This window comes from Sciurus carolinensis, chromosome 4 (assembly GCF_902686445.1).
Source record: "Sciurus carolinensis chromosome 4, mSciCar1.2, whole genome shotgun sequence".
NCBI lineage: Eukaryota > Metazoa > Chordata > Mammalia > Rodentia > Sciuridae > Sciurus > Sciurus carolinensis.
In genome coordinates, this window is record NC_062216.1 from 77578877 (window position 1) to 77606873 (window position 27997).

Consider the following 27997-nt stretch of genomic DNA (forward strand, 5'->3'; position numbering starts at 1 on the left):
AGTTGCCAGGAACCCTGTATGTGTTGGGACTTCATGAATTAAAAGATCAATGCATGAAAGGATGACACTATGGTAATAAAAGTGGTGGTGTCTAGTCTTTTATATCACATGCTTTCACTCAACATCCTTTTAAATAGGATTTCTCCTTTAGAGGGTTAGGGGGCAATGTGCTAACTAAGCTCCCTGTGTCATGGGACCAGCATGGATCTCAGTTCCATTATAGCCTCCAATCTCTATTCTGGAAATCTGGATGGTTCTGGAACTAGCTTATCAGAGAAAATAAAATGCTTTCACCAAGCATTTTAGGGAAATCACAAAGCTGATCATCATTGTTACTAACAAGATCATCTAATTTTCGGATTTATAGCAGCACTTGTTTCTAGAGTTTACTAAACATGTATGCTACAGTACACATATTTCTCTGAAGGCAAGAGATTTTTATTTTCCTTTTCAACTGAAACCAGCTGCTAGCTCTCTGAAGCTTCGATGTCAGCTATTTGTTCAAAATTGCAAGCAGAGTATTAGCCTTTATTTATCCTAAAGACCACTAAGAGCAAAAGAACTATCAATAATGGCTTCTTTGAAATCAATGTAACAACTCCTATAAAACCATTATGACTGAGATCCTTGTGGCATGAAAGCAACCAGCATCATTCTTAGCACATGGTGGGTTCTCAAATAGTTTGACAGGTGTTGTGACAAGCAAGCCTAACTTGCTGGCTTCAAAACGCCGACTACAGCTGAGGTATGACAGGCTCTAGTTGATGTCTGGCTATGCTGCCACACAGGTAGTCTGTATTTATTGATAAAGCAATTCAAATCCCTGGTTCACTACTCTAACTTACTGTAGGCCCATGCTTATATCACATTGTTTGTGTTTAAGAACTATACTGGTATTCAGTTCATTGTCTAAGTTTAGATTCTTTTCCCCAAACTTATCACATTCATTGTTTCATTTTCTCTAGAAACAGAATAGCTCTGACACTGAAATGGATGGAAAAGTGAGGATATTGAATTATGAAAAGTTTGCATTTGCAATTTTAAAACCTTCAATATTCAATAGATTAGCACAATTATTAAGAGCTGTATAAAGGAATATTATATAGCAAATACAAGTGATGAGAGGACTGTACACCTGCTAACAATAAAAAAGATGTTTGGTGAGAAAACAAACACATCTCTAGTGCCAGGAAGTTGTATGGTACATTTATATTTTAAATATTCTATACTAAAATTGCTTTAAAATGAGCAGAAACAGAAATTTAGTAAACTAGCTGGACCACACACAATTATTGTACAGAATGTTAAAAACAGATATCTAATGATTGTTTTTAAGTCAGGGTAAGTACAATTTAAATGCATTCTGTCTTCCAAAACTTGTACTAGTTTGCAAACAGACACACAAAGACTCACGCACATGAGATAGCTATGTTAAGTTGAAAAACATATGAGCTGGTTGCCTTGAGGGAATTGGAACTCAGAGGGTATACTTCTCTCACAGAAGTATACCTTTGCGTTTTTTGCCTTGTGTGTACTACCAATTTTCAAGGAATACACCTTTTTAAACTTGGACAATAATACATGGTTCTTAAATACACTTCACCAGTTGCCATTTCTTAAACATGCCATTTCTGAAGCATGCTCACTCTGTCTAGAAAGTTCTTTACTCCAGACAATACAAAAAGGGCAAATTTACCAATTTAGCCCTCGGCTCAGAAGTCCATTTATAAATTGTATCATCATATATAGAGATCATCCCTCACTAAAATAAATATATCCTGTTATTAAGCCACTCTATTCCCCTTATCATTTTATTTTTCTTACTAGTACATATTGCCAGCTTTCCTTATTATCTCAAAGTACTGGTCATCTTAGGCTTAACATGTACCTAAGGAGAAAAGAAACTGAAGGTATGGCAGGTCTGAGAAGTAACCACACAGCCCAACACACACTGTAGTGTTTCTCAACCTGAGGTCATTATCCCTAGGGGTCAGAAATTTGTAGTGCAGTTGAAAAGGGCTCCCACTATCTCTTCTTGGAAAGATATATACACATTGGCCCTCTATCATCAGGTTCTGGATCTGTAGTTTCAACCAACCACAGATCAAAAGTAACTTTTTTGTCATCATCTAAACAGTGTAACAGCTATTTACATACCACCCACAATGTCTTAGGTATTATAAGCAATCTACATAGGACTTAAAGAATATAGGTATCCTGGAATCAATTCTCAGTATATACCTAGAGATGACTATATACACATACAACACAGCAGTTTGATGCTATAACCCTCAGACTGGAAATTTAAGATGTTAAAAACATTTACTACATCATTCATCTAAAAGAAATTAACAGTGTATCTGAAGCTGTTAACCTAAAGGTCATCAAACTGCCTCAATGAAGATTACACATGTGATACAGAGCCAGGCATGGCACACCTGTAACTGCAGCAACTGGGAGGCTGAGGCAGGAGGCTCAAAGTTCGTGGTCAGTCTCAGCAACTTAGAGACCCTGTCTCAAAATAAAAAATAAAAAGGACTAGGGATATGGTTCAGTGGTTAAGTGCCCCTGGGTTCAATCCCTAGTACCAAAAAAAAAGAGATATACAGCACTAGATGATTCATGCCTACTACCCACCCTGAACATGAATGTGCTAATTTCCAGCTGTGTATTTCAAAAGAAATCTAATTTTCTATGATCTCAAACTCATAACTAAAATTTATTAAATGGCATTAATTCACCTTATAACTGGCTTTGAATTTGCTAATATTAACCAAGTTAGATGAATGAAGCAGGGGGGAGAGACAAAACATAAGCTAACATAGGAAAATATACTCAGTTACACATCTTTTCCTTTGAAGGGTAAAAATTTTATTTTTGAGGAATTAATACTGCACATTTTCAAAGAGAGTCACATAAGAAAGCAAAAATGTTATCCTCCCCTCATCCTAGAAATAAATAAGAAGGGCATAAAATTTCTTTTTAAATCATGACACTTGGAAGTTTAGCACCAGCATCCAAAATGAACAAAAAAGGGAAAAAAAGCATTTACTATATATTTCAGATTTCTTTGGTTGGGGTTCTCCCCATGTGGTATTAATATTTCTTCTTTCAATTCATATTACCAAAACAGTAAAAACCAGGAAAAAAATATAAACCTAGTGGTTGCTGAAACTGGGGAGGTTGCTCTCTCGTACTCTGTGCAGGCATTCCCGGAATGGCAGCTTGCTGGAAAAATATGCTGACATTTTCATTTTGCAGTTGTTAGTTTCTCAAAGAATAACAGTAAACATTCTAATGTCCAAATCTTGGTTAGTCTTCCACTTTATTGCTTAGGTGTTTCTTTGGTGTTGGTAAGGTCGTGGGTGTGCTTTTTTGCTTTACTTTTGAATGGTCATTAATTCTTTAGGTCACCTGGAAAACATTAAAAAACTTATAAAATTATAAGTAACAAAAAACAACCAAGAGTTAAAGAATCAAAAGGCAAAAATGATCTAAAAATGATTCTAAAAACATTTCAAAGGTTCTAAACAAGGTCTGTACACCTTATGGTTTATTAATTTGATATAAACTTACTTTTAATAAAATACTTTCCTAATAAATCAAAAAAAGTCAATAAAATAGTAAAACTTTTATGGAATCACCACCATAAGGCCTTACCAAATAAATATTTTAATGTCCATAACTCTTCATATCATAATATTTTAGTGGCTGCAACATACCTAATACAGATCTATCACCATCAATTAGTTTTTTCCCCAATGTCAAACAAATTGTATGTAAGTAGAAAGTGTTTCCTGCCACATTTTGGATTATTTCCTTAGGAAAAATGCCTACAACTAATACTATTTAGTGGAAGACCATAGCCATTTAAAAAGTTAATATATAATGCTAAGTCAGTTAATTCAAGTTTGGACAGGAAATTTGTGTCTATAATAAAATTGTCCATTCCACCCAGAGAGAAAATACAAAGTTGGTAGCATAGCAAATATCCACCTAATGAAAGGCTAATGATTTGGGTCTTATAACACTGCATGTAAAAGCAGATGACTTTAAAAAGTAGAAATTTATAATAACCCCAGAACGATATTAATAAAATCTTAATAATGTTTTTTAAAATAACATGTTTTATAATCTCCCCTTTAACTAAAAACTAATGAAAAGAGCAATAAGCAAGAAATACATAAACTCCAGAGGTGACAGGTGAAAAATTCAATGAAACCTACTGTGGTATACAAACTCTTAAGTCTAACTGTACTGTAAAGGGACTGATCTCTCTAGTTATTATTTCTAGCTGTGTGAATAAAATTCCCAAGATCTTGACAAAGACTAAAAACAGTAAGAAGCAAGGACAATGGTGAAGATAAGCTGACCTACAGATGTCATTCATATCACCTTCATTCTGAGCACTTGATGGGTGTTATTTCACTTAATACTGTTAAATTACTAGTCAATGCAGTTAGCCTCCACTTTACCAGCAGCAGACATCACTAAAGCAGAGGATCCATAAGTCACTCAAAGTTCAAGATCTCCTAGCAAATGAGGGCTGCAAAACAGCCTATTCTAAATATGTAAACCCTTTGGATATTACCCAATACACTGTACTGCCTCAAAATAAATAATGGTTATCAAAGGAAAAAAGGAAAGAAAAAACAGCAGTTAATTCTACAGTTAAGTCTACAGTTACTAAAACCAGGTCCTCGTCAGGGACTTGAAAATTATCAAATTGGCCCCTAGGTGTGACGGAGTCACTTTTCTTAAGAGGTATTAATAGTTAAGAGTTGTCTGCCTAGAAAAAAAGAAGTTGCCTATCAACTCTGTCTCCATGTTTATATCCCAAAACTTATCCAAATAAGGTCAATCCCAGAGATACTGAACCACCAAAACAATTTTTCCCCAGAAGCCCCAATGGAGACAAGGGGTTGACACAGATGAACCACAGAACTAATTTAAACTAATTTCTGCTACTATTGAGAAATCAGTGATATTTAAAAGAAAACACCAACTCAACTGGGCCACCCACGCTCTTACCCTGCTGGTGGTGAAGGTGCCTGGGGAGCCGGGTGTCACTCAGCACTGCTCTGCTCGGTGGCTGGAGCAGGGTTCTCAGTTGGTGCTTCACCTGCCTTGGTCTACAACACAAAACAAACAATGAACTAGAATAAATCCACACTGATGCTGTGGGAAGTTTACAACTAAAGGGCCTCAAAAGTGAATTTTCCTGCATTTATAATAAAATAACCATGCAAAACTTATTCATATATTTGTGAGTCAAAAGATTAGCACCTGGAACCCCAAGGAATGGAGCCGGCCTTCTATGGACTAAGACCTCTGAAACCATGAGCCCTCAAATAAACCTTTCCTCCTCTATAATTGTGTTGGTCAGATCACTCAGTCACAACAAAATAGCTGACTAAAACAAGAGCCCTGAATCCATTTGGGCAAATCTTTCAGATGTTATTAATTAGCCAAATTCAAATATTTGGCAAGTTATGTGCAGGGTATACCCTGTATCTATGGATCTTAAGCAAAATATTATATTTGTTAAGGGTCAGCTAACTATGTAATAAAATCTTTCTTAGAATGTTAAAGTTCGACATAATTAATGACGTGGCAATATCACTCCGATGGGCTGGCTTTTACCTCTTTGCCATCTTGTGAAGGAGCATTTGGAGGACGGGGGCGACGCCGATAGTTATAGGGGCGCCGGTATCCACGGCGAGCAGATGGCTGGTTTGGACCATTGGCTGCTTGTTGATTCTCTTTATCTTCAGCCTCTCCAACAGCTGGGGCAGGTCGTGGGCGAGGAGGTCCCCTAGAGCAGGGAACACAAAGCAAAAGGAACAAGTGCCGCAAGACAGGGATTCTCAAGAACATGGGGCTGATTGTTAAAAGGCAGAAAGTCAAGTGATTAGTACTTACTGCTAGAATCATTCACAGGCCAATATTGCAAATGGAACAAAGTTGTAGTTAGGAAAAAATAAACTTATTTCTCCATCATTTTCCTCTTTCATTTGAATATATGTTTGTAGTGACAAACATATGTCGAGTATCTACTATGATCCTATCAGGTACTTTGATAGGCACTAAGGACAGGAAAATGGAAAAAGAAAAGACTGCATGCATAGTCTAATGGGAACTAAGGAGATCAAACGCAGGCAGAAAACTAACATTGCTGTATGCCAAAGCCTGTGCTAGTATATTTTCCTATTAAATATTTAATTTCATTGTTAATTCCATGAGCTAGATTTATAGTGAGAAAACCAACAGGTGAAGAGATAAGTATTGCTTGAACAATTTGGAAGTGCTGTTGCTTTTATTATAGACCAAAAAAGGTCAAACGTGACTTTGCCAAGATCAGGCAGGTAGGAACTAATGTAGCTGGGACTCTATGAAGAGACTCTTTGAAACTCGTTAGTAATTATGATTATGCCTAAAACTGGAATTTTGTGGGGAAATAGAACATAATCTGATATAAATTCATTCTTTCCCAATACAATATACTTACTCTTCTTTCTTTGGTGGGGGGTGGGTAATGAACTCAAGGGTGCTTAACCACTGAGCCATATCCCAGCACTTTTTTTGAGTCAGGGTCTCACCATGTTGCTTACAGCCTTGCTAAGTCACTGAGGGTGGCTTCTAACCTACAGCCCTCCTCCTACCTCTCAGTCTCTAGAGTCGCTGTGATTACAAATGTAAACCAGTGTAAACCCAACACCCGACACTTACTCTTCTTTCAGTAAATAAATCCTTATCAATAAATTTCAAGGTACAGGTTGAGCACCCCTAACCCAAAAAACAAAACTCAAACTTACCAAGTGCTGAAACAATACTCAAAACACTCACACTTTGGAGCATTTCAGATTTCAGATTAGGGATGCTCAACCTCAAGTTTCCAAATACTTCAAAATCTAAAAAAACTGAGAAATTGGAAATACTTCTAGTGCCAAGAATTCTGGATAAGGGATACTCAACCTGCAGTGTAAATGTCATTCAGGAAGTTCTATTTACCTTAGTAAAAGAATAGGCAAGTTTATAACAGAAAAAAGATTCAAAAGGAAAAAAAAAAGGTTCAAAAGGATCTGTGAGTACAACCCAATTCACGGTCTTTAAAAGAGATAAAATATGAATAAAACACTCCTTCACTAATATTAATACTAGTAGTAATATTATCTAATATTTGTTCAGGGTATCATACTAATGATCACAGATAAAATGGTATATTTAATCTTACTGGCCACTATACAAATTTCTTAATATGAAAATTATAGATCTGGTAGCCACAAATTAAGAGAGTTCAGAAACTTGCCCAAGAAAATATAACTACTAAATTGAACAATGGATGGGGGGGCTGGAGTTGTGGCTCAGTGGTAGGTGGCTTGCCTAGCACGTGTGAGGCACTGGATTCAATTCGCAGGACCACATATAAATAAATAAAGTCCACTGACAACTAAAAAAAATATTTTAAAAAAATTGAATAATGGCATTTAAATTCAGGCAATATAATCCATAGCCCTAATTAATCCCACCAGGTCACCTGAGTTATTAAAAATACTCTAACAATTCTTTTTCCATTTGTAACACTACCATTGACTTGATCAGCAATTAATTATTAATTCATATCACATGGTAGTTGCAGAATACAAATAATGTTTGGTACAGTGATAACTAAACATTCTAGGTTTTCAGAAGATGAAAATGTCATATCACCATCTGAAAACACCTACTGAAAAGTCAAAGAACTCAGGCACGTGTTCAAAGCAGCCACATCTTCCAAATACGTAATTAATCCAAAAAAATTATAGTGCCCTCATTCATTCTACCTTCACTCACAAGTCTTCCAACTGGTCATCATTACTCTGTGGAAAATGTTACATACCTACGGTACCTTGGGCGATAAGTTGGATTTCTATGAACTGGTCCCGGAAGCTGTGCTCCCTCAGGGACTCCATCCTTCATCTCTCCAATCTCACCAGCCTAGAGAGGGCAATGAGAGCTGCAAATGAGTGTCATGAACAATGAGTGTCATGCACAGAGTGTAAGAACAGAGCACACATTTGTGTACATAAACATTTTTTGAAAGTGAAAAACAAAGTGCTTAATTGCAAAGCTGGGCACTCTTAGTGAACTATTTTTATTAGACTTTGTGAGTGATAGTTAAGGAAGATCAGTCCTACAAGAGCCTTTTGCCTTATACCAGAGCACCTAACTTTATTTTACAACACTTAACATTTTAAAATCCAGTACATTCAACTCTTGACTAAAATCTAATTTTATTAAAGGACCCTACTTGAGCAGTAAGACTTTTTCAATTGTTTCAAATGCAGATCTATGAACTCCACAAGCTGGTTTTCCCTCAATACCAGTAAGGGTTTCTACAAAGGTTCATCCAATCTTATCTATGGGCTGGAGTTATATTTCAGTGATAGAGAGGCTGCGTAGCATGTGTAAGGCCCTGCGTTCCATGTCCCACACTACAAAACCAAACCAAATCTTAAAACCATGCTTTCCCCTCTGATTTTATTCAGTTTTTTCAATTTGTATTAAGTGTAGTGTAACAACTAAAAAGAAAAATACCTTTTTGTAAATTTGTTTTAATCTGAGGGAATAAAATTAACATACCAAATATCTTCTAGGAGGAAGAAAGAACTAAAAACTAACAACAAACAACCCACTGACAAGCTCTGAATTTTTTTTTTTTTTTTTTTTGGGGGGGGGGCTCCTGGAGATTGAACCCAGGGCTGCTTTATCACTGAGCCACATTCCCAGCCTTTTTGATTTTTGGAGACTGGATGTTCCTAAACTGCACAGCTGGCCTCAAACTTGTGATCCTCCTGTCACAGCCTCCTGAGTCACTGGGATTACAGGCATGTACCACCATGCACAGCAGCTCTGAGATTCTTTACAATACAGGCATACATAGCAACCTTATCCCAAAAATTACATCCTTTTTCCACCTCAGAGGCAAATACTAACCTTCGTATTTCACTAGGAAAAAAGAAATAATTAGAGGAAAATTTCTGCATTGTTTCACTATCAAACCTACCAAACCACCTGCATGTGTATTAATTTTCTTCTTTACTATTACATAGGATAAATGGTTCAGGCTTGTATCTAAACCCAAACCCCCTCTCTTCTCACCAGGTAGGGTATGCTAATTCTATTTATTCCCTCCTCTCTGTTCACTATATATATTTTTCCCTTCTCTACCACGTTCCCTGAAGGTATACAATGCACTGAAATACCAACCTTTTTCACTTCTTAAATTTGAAATAATCACATACAGAAAGATTGAAGTATATAATCTAATCCTCAGATTCAAGTTCTAACTACCATTTGTCCCAAATAATATCTTTTTTAGAAAACAAAAACAAAAAAAAAAAAAAATATTTAGAATCATGTTGAATTTATCAGTGTCTTTTTGTCTGGGACAGTTTGCCAATCTTTACTTGGCTTTTATGACCTTGACATGTTTAAATATTACAGGTCAGTTATGAAAAAAAGATCCCACAATTTGGATTGTATGGTGTTTCATAATGATTAGATTTAGTTCATGAATCCAAATAGGAAGTCACAGAAGTGATACAGCATTCTTCTCATTGCATCCCATTAGGAGGCACATGGCTTCAATTTGTATCATTATGACAATGTTCCTTTTGTTAAGTGGTGAAGGTGGCATCTGCCAGGATCCTGCTAAAAGTTGACACTAAAAGTTTTCCTCCCCCACTTTTTCTTTTTGACACTACGGATTGAAACCAGGGGTGCTTTACCACTGAGCCATAACCCCAGCTCTTTTTATTTTTTTTATTTTGAAACAGGGTCTCACTTAGTTGTTTATTGCCTTGGTAAGTTGCTGAGGCTGACTTTGAACTGGTGATCCTGCCTGAATCTCCAAGTTACTGGGATTTTAGGTGTATACCACTACATGGAGCCTGTTCCTTTTTGTAAGTATTTTAAAAGTATTTTTACTTTATAAAATCTTGTTACTCAAATTTTTCAATATGTTCAATTATTTATTTATATCTGTGTGGACTCAATTTTCAATTTTATTCAATGAGTTATACTCTGTTACTATCATTACTGACCAATGGGAATCCCTTCAGCCTGGCTCATGTCCTCTTGACCTGTCTCCAACATTCTTTGAGGAACTTCCTAGCTTTCTGGCACAAGGTGTTCCAGACTTGTATTTACTTACTCTGTCCCAGTTCTGAAATCAGTCTTTGGTGATAATTGGGGGGGGGACAGGGACTTGGGGGCCAGGTATGCTCAATGCTGAGAGTGGAAGGAAGGAAGGAAGGAATGTATACACAGTTACCTGTGTACATGTGTATGTATGTGTGTGTGTGTGTGTGTAAAATAGGTACATCTACCTTTATCAGCCCCACTTAATGGCTTTAGAACTAAGCTACTGGTGAGGTATATGGGGTAACAGATCAGGGGAAACTTAACCATTGTAAAATATGAAATTGTAAAAAACAAAATTCTTGTCCTGATCTCACGTCCTCCTGGAGTCACTAACTCATTTATTTGAGCTCTTTCACAGATAAATATATTAAAGAGGGCTGGGGATATAGCTCAGTTGGTAGAGTGCTTGCCTTGCAAGCACAAGGCACTGGGTTCAATCCCCAGCACTTCAAAAAAAAAATATATATATATAATAAAGAAAAAAATCACCCCCCCATTACTACCACTACCACCACCACAGAAACCTCTCCCAAGGAGCATAAATTTTTCTTTCCATTTACTATCTCATTCCAATACAAACTTTGCCCTCACCATACCACTGACCTCCAAATTACCAAGCTTAATAATTCCCTCTATCGATCAACAGCATCTAACACATACCGTTCCTAAAATACATGCTCCCCAAGTGCTCCTTCCAATGTCTTTTGTCAGACAAGCCCTCATCTTTAATTGTTACTATGTCCCAGAACTATATGATCATTTTCTCACCTACATTCACTGTTAATCTCATTCTGCTCTATGGCTTCAAGCATCACATTTTATGACTCCAAATTATGCCTGCAGTCCCATGTCTGCTCTTCAGGCTGCCTCTAGCCTGGCACATGCCACCTTCCTTGGTACCTGGAAGACAACCTCAAGGTTCACTTAGGTCTCTTCTCCAACATCACTTAAAGAGTTCCAAAGACTTTGTCAAACTCAATACCTAAAACTACACCTTTCTTTTCTCTAGCTACTTTCTACCCCTGACTCTGCTTTATTTGCTACCAATCTGACATGTCTACTTGAAGGTAAATTTTAATAGGGAAAGATCTCCAAAAATTTTTCCCCTTTCCCCCCAAATCCAATCTTTCTTCAGCCTCCTTACGTTTGTTCATGTAAAAAACACAAAGGTATCATGTGTTTCTTATACCACACACATTTATGCCATTTATGCCACTACATGCTGTCACAAATTAAGTTCAAAACATGTCCCAGGGCTGGGACTGTAGCTCAGTGGTAGAGCACTTGCCTAGCATGTGTGAGGCACTGGGTTCGAACCTCAGCACCACATAAAAATAAATAAAAGCATTGTGTTTATTTACAACTAAAAAATTTTAAAAAACAAAACATGTCCCAATCCTTACCATTTACTTCCACCTTCTACTGCCAGTCTCTAACCCAACCCACTACCAACTGTGCACTGGGAAATCACAGTGGCTGGCTACTGCTGTTGTCTCCTATGGTCTAGTCTCTATACAATAATCTGATAACTACCTGAGCATGTTTCTTTTATGTTCAGATCAATCTTCTGGCTTCTCATTACATTTAGAGTAGGACAAAAGTTCTTTACTGTGCTCTACCAAGATCTCACATCCACCACCCACACCACCAACCTCAAGTCTGCCTTTAGTTTCCTAAAGAAGTCAAACTGCTTCTTCAAAAACTTTGACAAAGACATCTATGTGTAAAGAATGAGGATCTAGTGGAATGAGAGAAGAGGAAAGCAAGGACAATTTAAATCTAACTCTACCATCTTTTGACAACACACCTTGGATAAACTTGCCTATTTAAAATAAAAAATTCAAATCTTTTCATTCCTAAGAAAACTATAAAAATGTGCAAACCACTGCCAATTTCATAAGGCTAGATGTCAATTTTCATAAGTTAGAGAAGACAGAACAAGAACTGATTCCACACATCTGCCATTTGGTAGATGACAAAAATGTCACTCCCTTTCCTTCAAATAATTATTTTCTTAGATAATAATAGTTGGTATTAGTTAAATGAGTCTCCTTAACTTTCAAACATGTAGTTATTGTCTTTGAAATTGAAATCATTTAGTTACTGATAGATTGTACTATTTTTTGTTCTGAAGTCTAACACAATTGCTACTGGATAGCACTGTTTCCCCTCATTGCGCCCAATACATTTCTTAGTATTGTATACAGAAGGAAATGTTGTCTAAACTTTTCTATTTATCTCAATAGCTTTTACCATCCTGGAGATCCACCTATACTTTTAAGATATTATACTGACAACCTTGAAATAGCAGTTATATGGAACTGAGGAATTTTCATTTGTTGCTCTTGATTTGGCTTTAAAAAACTGGTAAGTCACTGAATACCCAAACCTGGTAGAAATGTAGCAGAGACGTAAAAAGGGAAAATTGTTGAATACATCAAAAGTGGCTTTTACTTCCAACATGGCATGGATAAAAAGGTCAGTCTGCATTACAAACAACCACATGCAGCTAGGTTATTGAGAACAAGCACACATGTTCAACTAGCGTCTGTAAATAATGTTCTACATAGCACTAAGGAATCACTTTGCTCAAACCTTTGATTCCTAAGATTAAATATACTCTTTTTACAATGCATGGAAAATACCATGCTCTCAGAAAAATAGGGTGTGTGTGTGTATAAATATATGATGGCAAACAATAATGATTATAACACACAAAAATGGATGTGTATTATAGTCTCACAATCTCAATTTTTCCTGTCCTAATTTCCTAGAAGCCCAGAGTGCTGCCCTAAAGAAACCTACTATGTCTCATGTACCCAAGGTCTCCATATATGTAAGTCTGCTTGTTATTTTTAGCACATTTGTCAGGGGCAGCTGTTGAAGAGTAGACGGGAAAAAAACAAGAAGCAATGTAGAAAGAACACAGTCATGCATGATGGAATAGCAGTGCAAAGAACAGACAGAACATAATGTTCAGTGAAAACATTTTCTGAAAGGCGAGGAGAACCCAAGGACACTAAGAAGGAAAAAGTAACTAGTGATTAAAATAAATGACGAACTACCCATGGTTGTCCTAGTTCCTGGAAAATGCAAAGTTGGTTTAAGGCTTGTTAACAACAATGAATTCACAACATCTTTACTAATAATATTTTATAGTTAAAGAAAAAAAAGGAGAAAAATCCAATTTCCATTTTGTTAGTTTTCTTAAAATCAGCACCACCTCATCCGAATTTGGTATTTTGTAAGTGTTTTCTGTGTTGCAGGCATGTTATGCACTTTATATTTAATAGTCATGAACCTTTGTGAAGGCAATGAATGCCTCCACTTAATAACCACCAAATCTCTGTACGACTTGGTCTCTAAAACTTAGTTTTCTTGCAACCTCACAAATCAGCAGTGGCAAAATTCAAATCCAGGTCTTGTGTACCTTTGGAGTTTGAGCTTGTACACATACCACCTGTCTCACTACTCTTATTCTTCTATAAACTAGAAATATTACTCTACCTTCCAGAGTTCCCTCTTAAAGGCATAGCTCATGTAGTGTGCTTTTAGAGATGTTTCTAGAATCAATGCTCTAAAAAAGCCCACTAAAGGGCTTGTCTCTGCTTTGGTAGCATCAGGAAGCCACAAGCAAGGTATTATTTCCGGCAGTTGGTGTTGGAGGAGGAGGAGGAGGAAGAGGCAAAGAAGGATGGAAGGGTGAGGATTGCTGAGAAGTTCCAGGTGCAATTTTACCTGCATTCTGTTGGGATGGGGAAAGACCCGTGAGCGACGGTCAAAGGTCTGTCCCACGTGGTAAGGCGGGAACCGCCGCTGCCGGTATTGAGGGCGATACTGGGGGCGGCGCAGCTGACTCCGGGCCCCAGAGAACTGCCCGTCAGTGGCAGGGGGGTCAAATCCTTCACTGCTGCCGCTCCCTTCCTCCTCCTCCTCCCCAGCGTACTAGCGAAGCAAAGAAACAGAGATTCAGAGGAAGTTTCAGCAAGGGAAGGACCAAAGAACACCACACTTAGGATGATTAACACCAAAAGCAGAAGGAAAAAAAAATCCCCAAAGCAATACAATAACCCCTTTCAATATACAGATAAAATGCATTTAGCCCAAGTTATCATGGGATTCCTGGGATAAATAACATTAAGGTTAAAGTAGATCTATGCAGATGAAACACAAGAAGCAGAAAAGCAAGAGCAATCAATCTATAACAAATTTCATAGTCCTCTTATTAGAATGGCTGACCAGCTGATCAACCACCCAAAGGACATCTATACAATTTATAATATTTAGCTCCTTTAAATGTGTCTCTTATAACATTTACCATCCATTGGGGCAAAGTCAGGGCAATACAATACCAAGAAAACTACATTTTATAATGAGAATATTTCTTTTTTACAGTACTGGGTATTGAATACAGGGGAATTCTTAACACTTGGCTACATCCCCAGGGCACCCCCCAAACCTTTTTAAGCTTGAGACAGGGTTTCCTTATATCACTAAGGGTGGACCTAAACTTGCAATCCTGCCTCAATCTCCCAAGTCACAGGGATTACAGGCATGTGCACTGCTCCCAGCATGAGCCTGTTTCACCTAAGAGGTGTATATCCTACGGTGCTTCTCAAACTGTGGTGGAATCTCTGAAATCTTCCAGAGTCAGCAAAGTCAAAATATTCTTATATTACTACTACGATGCTATTTGTCTTTTTCCACTCTTCTCTCCTAAGTGGCTGGGTTTCACAGGTTACAATGACATGAAGTCTACAGGCAGACAAATACAGAAACAGATGAAAATTCACCCATCTTTTAAACCATACATCAAAGAAATATATAAATGTGTAAAGCAAAACCACTCTTCTCACCCAACTTAGTTTTTTTGTTGTTGTTGTTGTTTTTCTTTTTCTTTTTTTTTTTTTACAAAAAATGTTATTTATATTAACATGTAATGAGTTATTTTTAATTTAATTTCTAACACATTTTTTGGGGGGATTACTGGGGATTGAACCCAGGGGTGCTTTACTATTAGCTATATACACCCCCGGCCCTTTTTATTTTTTATTTTGAGAAAGGGTCTTGCTAAGTTGCTTAGGGCCTAAGTTGCTGAAGCTGATCTTGAACTTGCAATACTCTTGCCTCAGCCTCCCAAGTTGCTGGAACTGCAGGCATGCACCACCCCACCCTACTACAAGTATTAATAGATATAAACACCCATAAACTCTAAGATCCTCAAAAATATCTAAGCATATAAATAGATCCAAAAAACAAAAAAAATAAAAGAACCAAGACCTCTTTGTGTTTTTAGAAATAAAGTCTTAATTGTATTTTAACAAATGGTTAAGTTCTATTACTAACCATTTCTAAATATAGACCCTATTAAGAAAGGGAACCTTTGACTCATTTTACATTTTTGTTTATATTTTAAATTACTATATTACATGACCATTAAAAAATAAATAAATAAATAAATAAATAAAAAAAAAGAACTTTACAATAATGAAACCACTGGTGCTGACCATACTCTGGAAAGACAATGAACAAGTTGTCAGTATTTAGATATTACAACAGAAAACTTCCATTTACATATACTTGAAGAGTTTTGAAAATTTTATTTTTAAGTATTTTTCCTAGCTCATGGAAGAAAAAGTCTTCAAAAAGAATTTTTCATTTGACAATTTTTCTAGCACTTTTACTTTTGAATCGACTTAAGAGTCAAATTAATCACAACTAGAGTTCTATGAATGGAACAAGATGAAATATAAATTGCTACCATAGCTCAATCCTACCACCACCCCTCATGGTTAATTATTAAAAACCAAATACAGTTAGCAAAACAAAGGTAAGAAAATATATGAACAGGTCAAACATCCTAACAAATATGACAAAATCAATTTGGGAAGGAAGTGAATATGACAGAATAAGAAACAAAAGCAATTAAATAGAAAGATATAAATCTCCAAAATAGAGGTATGTCAATTCTCAATCTGTAGATTTTATTCTGCTGAGATTTTTCGCAAGTTTTTCTTTGCAAGATATAGGAAGCCACCATCCTGTGCTCACATCCTGAGTTTTATTCTATGGTGCTGATCTTTGGCTCTAACTTTAACGTAAAAACCTACATAATAATCTATCTTATGTTTTCAATTCATAATGAATTCATATCTAACAGGGTCTTCACAACCTTATTAGAGTTCCTTATGGGGGCCTTGAGAGGAGTCCTTTAAATTGAGCCTCCCCTGAATAGGGACCAATCTAAAGAACCAAAAACCTAGAGAATTACTCATTGCTTTTTTACTTTGAAATAGTAGCAAAATGATACACTAAAATAAATAGCTTAATTGAGAAAAATTACATTTTGTGGCCAGCACTTTAATCGCCTATTCTCAAGCTATTCCCCATTCTTCCTTGCTAACCAAATACTGATTTTCTTTGAGGTCAATAGCGTCAGTGTCAAGGAAAGGAACAACAGGTTTAAGCTAGAGATGGCAATCCTAACCCCCATGCCAGCAAATGCCACATGACTAGGTTCTGGCCAGAGGAAAGAACCAATGAAGACAAAGCCTTTACAATCTTGGCACTGCCTACCTTAAATCTCTATTACAAAATTAAATGTCTGTTACTTGCAGCCAAATACATCCTGATACAACTTCTGACTGGCAAGTTTCCAAGGCGAGGAAAAAAAAAAATCACCTGGCCTGCTTCCAGAAGAAGATAAGGCATTTGTCTGTACTTCATTAAATGGTTTTGTTTTCCTTGTTTATTTTGTGGTACAGAGGATGAAACCCAGGGTAACTCAACCACTGAGCTATATCCCCAGTCCTTTTTATTTTAGTTTTGAAACAAGGTCCCTCTAAGTTGTCCAGGCTGGCCTGGAATTTGGAATCCTCCTGCCTCAGCAGCCTCCCCCAATCACTGGGATTATAGGAATGTACCACCACAACCCCCTGAAAAAGTGTACAAACACTAATGAGAAACAGGCTCAACATACATTACGGGGAGGTCCACGGCGTCTGCCATAGTAGCCACGTCTATAACGGCGCCGATCAGCAGCATAACGACTCCCTTCCACAGGGACTCCATCTGGGCCAGTCACATTGGCTGCTTCAGCACCCTGAGGAAGAAAATAAACAGATGACCTCTTCAAATGAATATTCCTCAAAAGTAGAGAACTGAGGTAATATAATCTTCCTAAAATATGCTTTAACTTGTTACCCCAAGAAGTACCAAGAGAATCTCTACTCATGTTATTCCAAGAGAGTGTCTTACTAAGTTGTCCAGACTGGCCTTGAACTTGATCCTCTGCCTCAGTCCCTCAAGTGGCTGGGATTACAGCTGTGTGCCACACTAAGTCAGCACTAAGTTACTGAAAGTAAAACCTCCTCCACCTTGGCACCAACAGGAAAAAGGGTCCTAAATTAAGTAAAACAGTTTCCACATAAGTAGTTATTCTTTATACCTTCCTATTGTGCTTGAAACAGACTGAGCATTCTTATCTCAGAGGGGCAAATGTATAAAATAATGCTTCAAAAATATAAAAGTAAATTGTGACAAAGGACATTAAAAACAGCCTATCAGACTTTACGATTTGTAAAACTTCAAGTTCTAAACACATGCAAAAGCAAAAATAACCTGTCAAAATGAAATTTTTAAATGTTGGAAGGGCTATCAGAGATCATTATAGGCCAGGTTTTTTGGTAAATGATGTGAAACTTTAAGAGATTTGTAGGACAGACCCTGGGGATTCACACCAAAGAAGATAACCACCTACATTTTTATATCAAAAGAAATAAGATGTTTTTATTTTAAAAATAGAAAGTTTGAGAAGTGTTGAAAAGACAGACTATGAATGGTGTGTTATGTATGTGGAAAGGGCAGGTGCATGGGAGTTAGTCACTCACTCAGTTTTTCATTTGGCTGCTATGATTCCCTGCCACAGCAAATTACCATGAGACTACTGTTTGAAATCAAAACATAAGGAAGGTTAATAGTATTGTAATTAAATAAATAACAGCATAAAAAATTCTGTTGAAATTCTTCAAGATGATCCATCTGCTTTCAGGGTTGACTGACTATCAAAATGCCTTCAGTTTTCTCAGAGCCCTAAAAGAATATAGTGATTATATTCAATGTGAATGTTCTTTCACTGAGAATAAAATGTGGTTTATATGCAGTGCTTACAAATCAGCCTGAAAAATTTAGTCTTATAAATATCGTGCCCTAAAGTTATTTTTATCTTTTTTTTTGTTTTTGTTATCAGGGATTGAACCAAGGGGTGCTTAATCACTGAGCCACATCCCCAGTCATTTTCTTTTTTAGAGAAGTGGCTCTAAGTTGCTGAGGCTGGCTTTGAATTTGTGATCCTCCTGCCTTAGCCTCCTGAGCCATTTGGATTACAGGTGTGCGCAACCACACCCAGCAATGTTTATTTTCAAAGCCATGAGACAGGTAAGTTGTAACATTTGGTTCCAAAAGAAAACAGGCCTTTTTAAATTGGGGGGAATTAGCTTTTCTTCCACAATCCATTGTTCATCATTTATTAAATAAAATTTAAAATGTCTTATTTAATGTTCTGAAGAATGTTAGCCAGGTGAAGTGACACACAGCTGTAATTCCAGTAACTTGGGAGGCTGAGGCAGGAGGATCACAAGTTCAAAGCTGGCCTCACAACTTAATTAGATGCCATCTCAAAAAAAAAAAAGGCTGAGGATATAGCTCAGAGGTAAAGCATCCCTGGGTTAAATCCCTCAAACTACAAAACAACAACAACAAAAGGATGTTTATTAATGTCATTCAATAATCAAAAATATTTCTACTTAAGCCAGGCCTATAGGTACTCCCAGGTACAGGGGAGGCTGAGGCAGGATAATCACAAGTTCAAGTAACTCAACAAGACCATCTCAAAAACAAAAAATAAAAAGAGATGGAAACGTAGCTCAATGATACAGCACCCCTAAGTTCCATCCCCAGTATTCCCCCCAAAAAATTTTAATTAAAAAATAAAAATTTACAACTTTTATTTCTTTAGTTTTTATTTTTTTCATATTAGGGACTGAACTCGGAAGTGCTTAACCACTGAGCAACATCCCCATCCCTTTTTATTTATTTATTTTGATACAGGGTCTCACTACGTTGCTTAGAGCCTCACTAAATTGCTCAGGCTGGCTTTGAACTTACCATCCTCCTGCCTCAGCTTCCCGAGTTGCTGGGATTACAGGCATGAGCCACCATGCCCAGCTGCTTACAAATATTTCTGCTTAAAAGTCACTTGTTCCTCTCGTACAAAAAAATCCGAAATATTCATAGGAAGCTAAAAAGTCATTTTTTATGCTACAAAGCTATGTGCCAGTAAAGTTTGTTACACAACCACAATTTCTCACCTTTTCGCCTTCAACCACATCAAACTCTACAGTTTCTCCATCTCCTACACTGCGCAGATATTTCCGTGGGTTATTCTTCTTGATGGCAGTCTATAAAGAAAAAAAAATTCTATTTGAGGTATATTTCAATATTCAAGCAATTTCATCACAAATTTATAGAATGAACTTGACTAAAGCAATTGTTATCCTATGATTATTTATAAAAATTATCATTCTTCTACTAACCAGGATCTCCAAAACAACAAAAAAACCCTACAAAACTATAGCCCCCTTTACTTTCTTGGTTTGTGTTGTTCTTCAAAATTCATCTTAGTAAGTGGATTAAAGACAAATATATAGGTACTACAAACTTGTTTTGCTCTGATCACAATCATGGTATTGGATAGATCAGTTACGTCAAACCATTAAGCTTCAGAGATTCAGAGTGCAGCTTCATGGGACCTTACAGACACACAAGCACATATTTTAGGTAGACACTCCACAGACTAGACTGTTAACATTAAGAGTGTATACAATGTGAACATGTGGTGGGTGATGAAGAGAAAAAAGGAATAAAAAGAAATACCAAGGGGATAAATATTTCTTTATCTTTTTTGGGGGTGCGGGTACTGGAGTTTGAACTCGGGGTGCTTTTACCATTAAGCTACAACCCGAGGGCCAAAGTTGCTGAGGCTAGCCTCAAACTAGCGATCCTCCTGCCTCAGCCTTCCCATGTTGCTGAGATTACAGGCATGCACCACCACACCATCTGGGGAAAAATATTTCTGATAAACACAATTACTTCAGAAATCAAAACATTAGTGATAATCTGCCTTCTCCCGTGCCATCTCATTTTGTGGATGAGGAAACATGGGGCTGACAGTTAAATGATTTATCTGAGGCCACAAGGATAACAGCCTCAATGGGGGGAGGTGAGTAGAGAAAATGCACATCCCTGTACTGTATCTGTATGAAATTCATTTAATATTTTTCCTCTCACTTCATTCACATACTAATTATTCCCTATAGGTTTCCTGAACTCATTAAAAGCTTAATGAAGATGCTATTCTGCCTAAATATTTGTTTATGAAAAGACCCCTTTATCTTTTTCAATCAATAAAAGGGAGAGACTATTCTTGCAACAAATTTCTATTTCTTTGGCTGGTATCTCTAAATAGTTAAAGGGGTTCTGAGTTTGCATGGAACTAGGTCAACCTTATTTTATAAAGCGATTAGGCATATGTAATCCAGCTCTTCCCCTACTCTGAGTAGGAGGCAGGGGGGGGGGAGATTGAGCCAATAGGGCAGAGACCTCACCCACAGAGGAAAAAAGGCAGCTCAGGACAGGATATATGCGCACGCAGCTCCAACATTCAGCCATTCCAAAAACAGCCCCTCCCTACCGGCTCGTTCCCTTTTTCCTGTTAAACTGGGCAGGCCTCAACACAGAGGTGACTCACCACACAACCTCATGGGGCTGGAATCAGGTCATACACTCACAGGCAAATAAGCCGGCCACCAGCACAGAAACTCCTTTACTCTATGGAGCTCTTACCCCAGAAGGCCTATTAACCTCCAGGTATTAAAAGTAACACTTTATTTTCAGTATGCTAGGATTTAAAAGTCACTGTATCTCAACAAAAAAAATCTACTCAAATTATCTATGTACAATAGAAATATATCCAGTCAAGCAGAAATATAAAGGATGGAAAAACCACAATCAGAGAGCTTTCAGACACTGCTATCTCTATCCCAACACACACACAAACCTAAACAGGACACAAAAATACAGAAAATCAGATGCCTGAGAGACCCACAGGTAAATGCGCTGACATCTGTATCTGCTACCATCCTTTCCTTGTCCCTCTTCATGAAAAACACTTTATTTCAGCCAACTCACTGAAGGCTAAATATACAAAAAGAACAGCAAGGATAGGTACAACTTCTCTGTATTTTAAAGCAAGCATTCTAGGACACAATAGGATAAACAACATTCTAGGCTAATAAAGACAGACAAACAGCTATAGCAGATGCCCATCTTTTATATATCTTAGACACTTTCTGTATTTCCTTCATATAAGAGAATGTGGGTCTTCTGACCTGGACGTGTGCTAGGCATGCACATATTAATAAGAGGGAGAACTACCCTGGGAACTGGAAGTTTTCTCATGTCTTAAGATACACACACCTCAACCATCTGCTTCACTGTGCTGTTTACCTCAAGTTATAGGAGCTTTAACCAAAGCAAAAGTCAGATTGGTTGCAGCCAAACACTAAGGAGAACCCACACTATCAGAATAGGATGCTAATACAGAAACAGAAGGATTTTTTGCTAAGGATGCAGGCTATAAAAAACTGGTTCAATTAAATAGTACTCCATTCAGCTGCAAAATTAAAACTGAAAAACAGTTAATATGATGCGATAGGAGAGTTCATCTGCATTCTTAAAAACGTACCAATATAAACCACAGAAAGAGTTTGAAGTACAATAATTTGTAGGACTCACTTCAGAAAAACAAATAGCAGCAGTTTATAAACACCCCTCCTCATACAGCATACAGAGCATTTATAATTACTCTTACCTGATGTACAAATACATCTTCTTTGGTGTCATTTCTGTTGGGAGACAAAAGCTCACAATTAGAGGTACTAAATATGTGGAGAAAACTAAAGAACAATGTGTTATGACTTCAGATCTTAAAACCTTAAACAACATAAATTTTTGTGTATACTTTAAGTTTTGACACCTAGAATCCATCCTCATTAAAAACTAACTCTGCAAGATACCCATCCTACCCTTCCACAGTACCACAGTGCTAGGGTCAAGCATAGGACTCAACATACAGAAACATCCCTTTCCTCTCATCTCTTTCTAGATCACATGGTATGTAACCAGAGCCCCAGATTTTCCTCCTCGCAAAAGCAAAGCAAGATAGTTAAAAGGACAGGGCACAGCTGTGAACTAGGCTCTCCTTACACTGAAACTTAAAACAGCCTTCCCACCACCCCACCCCACTCCACCCCACCCCTACCCCACCAAAACAGACGAGGAAGAAACTGGAGAAATTTGTTTAAAGAGGGAGGGAATCAAAGAAAATGATAATGTCCTATAAAAACATCTTAATTCAAGAGCTTGTAGTATCCTCATTCCTATATGGTTATGAGTTACAATACTTCAAAGAAAACACTAGTTTCCTCACAGGACTTGGACCAAAGTCGGGTACAGATCCAGCTCAATTACTCACTAATGTGTGACCTTAGGAAAAGTTGCTTAATCAGTATCAGACTCCATTTCTCCATCTGTGAAATTATGGACATGGACTGACTTATTCTAATGTTCTTCCCATTTCTGATGTTTTTCTACTAATGATTAGACATTTATAAAATCAGTTACATATCAGCTTTCTGGACTTGTATTTTAATTAAAATTTAATGACCAGTTGCTTAAAAATGAGAATACAGTGCTTAAAAAGATCTTAAAATGTATACAACCCATTAAAATTATGGTAAGGGATGTATAACTGCTGGTGTCACAGCGTAGGTATAAATTTAAAACATGTAGATGTGCACATACATACCGATTTATAAATCCATATCCATTTCTGACGTTGAACCATTTGACAGTGCCAAGGACTTTGGTGGCTAAAATGGAATTAAGCAGATAAATTATAACTGACCTATAAAGAGATAAAGCTTAGATCACTAAGATCTTGAATAACATTATACAAACCTAAACATACCTGAGTAAACCATTACCAGCTTAATTCCAAAATAAATTAGGAAAAGAAAATGGAGCAAGTAAAGATATCATAAGGAGATACTTCTCAGAAAACTAAACCTTTCTTCTTTGTTCAACTTTTCATTAAAGTTGTAAGCCAAGGAGTAGTCACAAGTCTATATAATTCTGTAATAGCTGGGAGAAAAAAGTGCTGGTTAAGATTCACATTCCTAGTATCAATCCAGAAAAATTTAGTAAGTGTGAAAGAGGGGCGACCTTGTGGGGGAATGCAGATAGATGAATGACCTTAGCACACCACTTTCACACTTGAAATATTAGGCAAACTTCAACAAGGAACCCCCTAGTATACTGGTTAATAGGCAGTCTACAAAAACAAAGTCATCTTCTAGTCAAATGGAGGCCAACTAGGAATCAAAGAGCAATGAAAGAACTGATGCTGTCTCAATCCAGTTCTGTATTTAGCACCCTGAGATATGATATAACACACTTTTCAAACCCCAATGATGAATTCTGGCCATTTCATTGTTTATCCTACTCTCTTCAGTAGGTGGGAATCACACTTGACATTTTCTATAAAACCCTCTCTTTAAGCTGATTACTGACTCTACCTTCTGTCATAAGCAGGACCATTCCTCTAGAATGCCAAATTTTAGCAGAACTCTTTAAGAGAAAAAGATCTAAACAAATTGCTAATTTCATGTAACTGTATTTTGTAGATATTTATCTTAACTATTTCAAATATGATTCTTGGAATCAGTTGTGAATGTCAAATTTAATGCCTCTAAAGAAATACGTGTGTCTAAATTCAGGTAATGCACAAAAGAATTATCTAGACTCAATGAAACAGAACCTGACAGATTACACATTTTTTTTTTTTTTTTTTTTTGGTGGTACTGGGATTCGAACCGCAGGCCTTGTGCATGCTAGGCAAGCACTCTACGAACTGAGCTAGATCCCCAACCACATACCCTTTAAAAAAAAAAAAAGTAGAGAATGGTAATCTAAGCTGTCTCACTATAAAATAGTTTATATAATTCTAAGGATAACCAATTAGGTTTTAGTTTTTTTAAAATTCAAAACTAAAACAGTAATTAGAACTTGCTATGTTGTGGGCAGGGTTAGTTTTGAGTTGTTGGACTATAAGCTTGGGGAAATATTTTAGCTTTTTTTTTTTCTTGCTGGGCAGGGGGGTGGATATGTCTCCAAAGTCATTCAGCCTACATTGACTAAGCATTCTTTAGTGCTAATTCCAAGATCTCTCCAATGGAGATCAAAACACTAGTCTTTAATTTGAGGCCATTCTAATTAGAGCAGCAGAAAGAAAAACTGATTTTTCAGATGCAAATGTACACACAGATGAGGCAAGTTTTTGATACATTACAGTATAAGCACGTCATACATGATTTCAGACAACTGTTTTTTGTGCTTTTCATTTGCTCAAAAATTAACAACCTACAAAATATAAAGAACTGTGTTTAATTTCTAGTACTGTGGAAAAAAATAATCTTAATTAGAAAGGCAACACTAATAAAGGGGAAAGACAAGAAATAATTCTCAAGTATAACTGCAGACCAGCCTAAAAGATTATTTTTATTCCAGTGTTTTTTAACATTCTTAATTTAGCCAGCAGTAGTGACACACCTATAATCTCAGCAATGTGGGAGGCTGAGGCAGGAGGAACACAAGTTCTATGCCAGCCTCAGCAACTTAGCAAGATTCTGTCTCAAAAAGGCCTGGAGATGTAGCTCATTGGTAGAGTCTCTGGATTCAATACCCAGCGACCCCACTCACAAAAATTCTAATTCTATCAATATTTCCAAGAACTTTAAACAGTCAAATAAAAGCATTCAAAGCATTCACACTTTCTTAAAACCATAATCATAAACATACTTCACACATGCAAGGGGAAGAGAGGTACAAAGAAGACCATAAGGCTTCCATAATGTTATGTTCACCAGAAAGCTTTATTTCAGTCTGGCATGGTGGCCCATCCCTATAATCCTAGGCATTGGGAGGCTGAGGCAGGAGGATTCCAAGTTTGCTGACAGCCTCAGCCATTAAGAGAGGGCCTTGCCGGAAGCAGAGGCACATGCTGGTAATTCCAGCAGCACAGGAGGATGAGGCAGGAGGATCACAAGTTCTGCCAGCCTCGGCAATTTAGCAAGACCCTGTCTCTAAATAAACTATTTAAAAAGGATTGGAGATGTGGTTCAGTGGTTAAAGGCTTAGTACACACACACACACAAAGGGAGAGAGACACCCAAGCAAGTTAATGAGACTCTAACAAAATTAAAAAATAAAAAGGGCTGGGAATGTGGCTAAATGGTAAAGTGCCTGTGATTTCAATCCCAAGTACCCCCCCCCCAAAAAAGGAATTTTATTCCAGTTATTATTTTCCCAGGACAGTATGCTATGAACTGAAGCTAAGGCCAATGTGCAAAAACTAGAATGAGAGAATCCAAAAACAGATATCCATTTCAGTCAGCACTGTGTCTAGCACATTTTGGGCATCCATGTGTTTGCTTGGCAAAGGATAGGAGATGGCAGAACACACTGGACAGAGACAAACAGTGTTGAACTGTCATGTGGAAGGCTGTCCTTCATTCTGAGACAGTTTGGACCTAACTTGGAAAGATAAAAGACCTCAGAGTCCTCACCAGGGATCAGGTAGGAACAGAACAGCAATTGGTAATTGATAGGCTTCCTTCATCTTTAAGGAAATATCTGCTTTCGTCTAAGAAAGGTAAAGGATCAAGTGAAAAAAAAAAAAAAAAAGTTCCTGTTGAAAAATATTGTATTAAGAACATAACACTGCTTTGGATAACATTTGTCTCGCCCAGAAATTTTGCATGGAGGTTTTTGGAAGCAATATCACAATACAATATTAACTAGATTTAAGGGTTTTGTTTTGTTTTTTTAAACTCCAGCAAAAAAGAGGGTTATTTAGTTTCTTAACTGACACAGGTTATCCTTAGCATGTTGTTTGGTAGAAGCTGCAAGAGAGTTCTGGAAAAGAATAGTAGTCCCCAAGGTGGGGAGCATTAAATCCTGTTATTTTATTTTATTTTTTTGCATTATTCCCTCTACTCTTTTGCTAATGGGGAGTGGGGAGGCAAGGCTCAGAGAAATCACACAAACATGCCCCACCCAAAACAAGGAAAGATTTTTCTGAAGCATCCTATGCCATCTGTTAACTTTCCTGTTTCAAAGAGTGAATGCTATGCGCACACACCCTTCAGGGAGCTTATTCACCACCCACCTGCTTTGCAAGCCTGTTTAAGGCCTTACACTGGGAGTTAGTTACTCAAGATGAGAACACCGAAATATGTGACAAAAATCAACAACCACCACAAAAACCCTTTTTAAGTCTCTGCCCCCGAATCTGAACTTCTCATCTTCCTGTTTCCCTTCCTAAGTTACAAGTCCCAAGGTAACCGTGTTTTGAACAGACGTCATACCCCACTTCCGACGAAGTTTTTTCAGCTGCTACACCACGTGCGTTCCCACAGTCCAGGAAGAGGGAGACGTGCAGCGATTGGTGGACACTGAACGGCTCTTTGCATCAGTGGGCACACAGGGTGAGGAGGACTCAAGACCAAGACCCAAGTTTCCCAGAGAGGATTGCAACACCTCTTTGCCGGCATGTGGCCGACTGAAGCATGGCGTCTTTCCCAAGCCCATGTGGGAAGGGCGTCTGGGACAGACACCTGAGCCACCCCGGCAAAATCTTTCCACTTTCCTCTCCGTGTCTCGTTCTGCGCCTTCTTCTTCCCCAAGGAAATGCTGTCCTTTCCAGATCCTACGCAAGAACTTCAGAAGTCCTGGACCCACGTGTCTGTCGCATCCCTACATCCACATGGATCCCTACCCCTGGTCCCTTTCCCCACATCGACTCTCCTTTTCTCTTCGGATACAGGCATTCTTCACTACAAGAATAAGCGAAATACCCGCCTGTGTGTCATTAAGTTATGACCCTAACTCGCTGGTTCGGACCCAGGAGGGAGGTGCACAGGGTCGCGTGGAGCGCAGAGCGCAGCGCGCTCACCTGGGAGCGCCTGCAGGGCGTGGAGCCAGCGGCGACAGGCGCTGGGGCGAGGGGACCGGTGTCCCCTGGGACTCAGTGCTGTCAGCCTCTCCTGCCGGGTGGGAACTTGGTGGGAGCTTCCCACTCCTGCTCGGGGCCGGCCGCCGCCCGCCCCACTTGGAGCAGCCTCTACCCTCCGAGCTGACTCACCGAGAACTTTTTTCTCCGCGTCTTCGCTGCCGGCGGTGGCTGAAGAGGCGGGGGCCGCGGTGCCGGTGGCTGCCGGGGCCGCGTCCCCACCGGGGTTTCCTGCGACGAGGGCTGCGGGCGCGGGCGCCACGGCCTGGGGCGCGCCGCTGCCCACAGGGCTCTTGGGCGCGGGGTCCTGGGGCGCCGCGGCGGCCGCCTCCGCCGGAGCCTGCGGGAGGGTGGTGGTGGTGGTGCTGGTGGCCTCGCCCGCCTCGCTCATGCCGCCTCCTCTGCTCTCACTCGGGCACCTCGGTGGCGGTTGGTCGGCGGTTGGCGCGGCTGGTGGTCGCGACGGCCGGGCTCGCTCTCAGGGAGGCCGGTGCGGATCTCGCGGCGCAGGCGGCGGCGGCCGAGGGGGCGTCTCGCGGCGGAGGCGGCTCGAGCTGTCGGGCTGCGCGCTCGCGCTTGGGCTCCTCGCTGGATCTTACTGCCCCAAAAATGGCCCCGCACAAG

At 38.5% G+C, this 27997-nt stretch overlaps 1 protein-coding gene across 2 annotated transcripts; it reads right to left on the reverse strand.

Annotated features, from left to right (window-relative positions):
* Nucleotides 1-2848: 2848 nt before the first annotated feature.
* Ybx3 (Y-box binding protein 3) lies at nucleotides 2849-27989 on the reverse strand. 2 transcript variants are annotated; one of them, XM_047549078.1, is made up of 10 exons: nucleotides 27506-27989; nucleotides 23111-23174; nucleotides 22115-22148; nucleotides 19554-19643; nucleotides 17165-17287; nucleotides 13924-14130; nucleotides 7880-7977; nucleotides 5644-5815; nucleotides 5032-5132; nucleotides 2849-3414 (listed from the first exon to the last, which is right to left on the reverse strand). In XM_047549078.1, exons 1-9 carry the CDS (start codon nucleotides 27762-27764, stop codon nucleotides 5067-5069), a joined length of 1113 nt encoding a protein of 370 aa, XP_047405034.1. In that variant the 5' UTR covers nucleotides 27765-27989; the 3' UTR covers nucleotides 2849-3414; nucleotides 5032-5066. The 2 variants fall into 2 exon arrangements, with proteins under 2 accessions (XP_047405034.1, XP_047405035.1); XM_047549079.1 differs by lacking the exon at nucleotides 13924-14130 and having other exon boundaries at nucleotides 27506-27987.
* Nucleotides 27990-27997: the final 8 nt, after the last annotated feature.